The following is a 3,084-nucleotide window of genomic DNA, read 5'->3' on the forward strand; positions in this document are numbered from 1 at the left end:
TGAGTGTTTTGGCAAAGCAGCACTTTTCCTTTTTTAAGCAGAAATTCAGTTTCCATTCTGCGAAGCTGTATCCCTCCCGCTCCAGCAGCGCCTTTGATCAGCGCACATGGCGGGGGGGACAGGGGACGTGACTGGCCTCACCACGTGGCCGTGGCCCTTCTCACAGAAAGATGGGTGCAAGGTGGAAATCTCTCATGCCTGCCCACCAGCACGCCCCAAACCTGGGCTCTGGCCCCGTACCCGGGCTGCGGGGCCGTGGGGAAGGTACGGGGCAGTGGGGGTGACGCATTCCCGGCACATCTGCTGCAGCGAAGCCGTTCCCCCGCAGCGGGACGGCCCGGGCCAGCACACGCCACCCCTGCCAGTGCCGCAGAGCCGGCGTGAACCAGCGCAGGGACCTGCTGGCAAAATTTTTAAGGATACGTTTGCATTCAGCAGCCAAAGAGCCCCTTGACATTCTGGAAGGATAAAACATGTCTGCGAGCAGAGAGCCGCAGCGCGTCGACTCAGCCGCGTGCGCCGTGGCAGCAGGCAGCTGCCAGCTTTGTCACCAGCCCCTGCCTTGTCCCCCGGCCCCGTTGAGCCTGTCGTCCCCCAGGATGGAGGGGCATGAAGGCTGCTCCCCACACAGACTATCCTTCTACTAGGGTTGCTTTATTAGCGATTTCTGTCCCTTTTTTTTTGTAAACAATGAGGCAAAGATAAAAATTCTGTATTTTCATTACTCCCTATTTTCACAGCCCGCTGAACAAAAACACAAAGCGCTTCTCCTGCTGCCCCTTGCTCCCTGGCCCTGCCTCTTTCTCCCATGGAGTTCAAATTAAAGAAAGGCGAAAATTGAGGCTGTTGTACGCAAGGCGATTGCAACATGCATATTTGATTTTTATGATGGATCTAAATTGCTGAATAAGGCCGTGGAACAAAGGGAGACTGCGGCTTCCTGCCCATCACAGACAGCCAGCCACTGCAGAACAAAAGCGCCAGCCATTAGGGGCTCAGCAGGGAGACACATTATATAAATGACTTTGTTTCTCTGCCCCTTCCCCCCCACGGGGTGCTCCGGACGGGGCTGGGGGGGCTCCTCGCCTGCCCGCACCTGGCTCCGGGCCTGCCTGCACGGGGGAGAACTTGGAAAGAGAAACCTGCCTTTCGGTGCGCTGGGCTGTCGCTAAGAGTTGTCTCTCTGCTTGCAGAAGAAGCACAGATAACAACCTGGGTACTTTTTTTATTCTTTATTTAAACTTAGACTTGTTTGTTTAAATCAGAAACAAATTCTCAAGTAAAAAGAATCCTTTTTGCTCATTCTGCACCAGTGGTGAAAGGGTATGTCTTTGGATTTTATTTAAAGCATGAATTTTCTTTAGAGAAAAAAAAATGTAACAAAAATGTTTTTTTAAAAGAAGGAACAGAGTGCAGCCTAATTACACAAACAGAAACAAATGCTTATAGTTTAGGAACAGAGTCTTTGAAGCATTTACAAAATGAGGAAAAGAAGAGGGGAAGAAAAAGAAAGAAAAAAAGGAAAAATGGAAAATAAGAAAGAAATAAGTGCACAAGGGTAACAGACATAGGTAAATCGTATGTATATGCCTTAAAAAGTTTCAAACCCCCAACAAAAAATATTCTGCAAGGGATCCTACTGACCCCCCAAAACCCTTTGAACTTCTTTCTTTAGTTTTTATAAAATAATTATGCAACCACCCTCTAAGAAATGAAGGTAGCGACCATAAGTGGAAGATTACAGGATGGGGGAATGGGGAGTAAAGGTACAAAGGGGAGAAAAGCTTAGGCGAGTCAATGGATTGCAATCTATCTGGCTAGGAATGAACAAGACAACATCAAATGAGAAGCCGTCAGCTGGACCATACAAAAGCTAAATGTACACAAAAGGGTTTTTTTCTTTTAAATCTACCATACTGCTTCAGTTCATTTCCAATGCAACAATCTACTCAACACCAAAAATGGTCATATCTATCATAAATACAGAAAGTCAGTTGTTTTAAAACTTATTTTTTTAAGCTCCGAGTCCTCAACACTCTTTGTGTGTTTTTTTTTTTTTTCTGAAAAGTGGGAGTGCTTAACTTTTCCCCTTGAAATTGGCTTCAGCAGAAAAGCTACCCTTAAAATCCCCGAAAAGCTAAAGCAGTTCACATTGTTTTTCTCTTGAATACTTTCTGCCCATTTTAAATTAAAAAAAAAAAAAAGAAAAAGAAAAAGAAAAGAAAAAAATCCTTTTCTGGAACGAAAACGAAACAAAACAAAAACCCCAAAACAAACGAAAGAAATTATATATATATATATATATATATAAAAAACAATGATTCTGAAAACAGAACAAAGTGTGAGCGATTGACCTGAGAATAAAAAGACATTACATTTCTTTTTTCTTTTAGCAAGCCATTGGTATCTGAATGCTAAGATAGCAAGAAATTTAAAACTGTAACAAGGTGGGCTGCTTTCCCATACAGTGCATGCCGGCCTCTGCTGTGCTATCGCCGTGGGGCGTCAGTGGAAGGGACAATATACAAGGGGCTCAAGCTCCGAAGACAGTGAGGAGGCAGCACGGGCTCTCGTCTCCCAGACCAACAGTACCTTCAAAAGGACAAATGTAACAGATTTTTTTTTTTCTTTTTTAAGTTTTATTTTATTAAAAGGAAAGGAAAAAAGAAATGTAAAACCCACCGGCATCGTTATATGGGAAAACAACCCACGCTTTTTCTTTTTTCTTTTTTCTTTTTTTGGTTAGAAGCTTTGGAATTGCAGTTAGTCTATTTTTGAAATTGGTTTGTTATTAACTTTTTTATTTAAATTCATTTTCATTGTTCATCTTCAAAGCTTACAATCTGAAGGTGTCCATTCCTACGCTAGCTAGACCACTGTCCTTAGGGCAGCCGGGGTCCCGGGGCCCCTCCGCCGGGCTCGCCGGTCCATCTGACTTTTGGCTAAGATCCGTGTCAGACTCCTCCGAATAGTCGTCTGTTGGCATCGAGGGCTGAACCCCTGAGGTGCTGCATGAACTTGAGGTAACCGTTGAAGATGAGGAGAGAGGAGGGAAAGGCGGCGGCGGCGGCTTCCCCGGCGGGG

The 3,084-nt window shown here is 45.0% G+C and overlaps 1 protein-coding gene across 1 annotated transcript in view; it reads right to left on the bottom strand.

The window, feature by feature from the left end:
* ZFHX3 (zinc finger homeobox 3) overlaps positions 1-3,084 on the bottom strand; it is a 192,771-nt gene that overhangs the window by 88,359 nt on the left and 101,328 nt on the right. Inside the window, exons 10-11 of the mRNA XM_026857013.1 lie at positions 2,841-3,017; positions 241-398 (exon numbers count right to left, since the gene is read on the bottom strand). Coding sequence (XP_026712814.1) covers positions 241-398; positions 2,841-3,017 — 335 coding nt within the window. The remainder of the gene's footprint in view (positions 1-240; positions 399-2,840; positions 3,018-3,084) is intronic.

The sequence above is a fragment of the Athene cunicularia genome, assembly GCF_003259725.1.
Source record: "Athene cunicularia isolate RWA chromosome 11 unlocalized genomic scaffold, athCun1 chr11_part2, whole genome shotgun sequence".
Taxonomy (NCBI): Eukaryota; Metazoa; Chordata; class Aves; order Strigiformes; family Strigidae; genus Athene; species Athene cunicularia.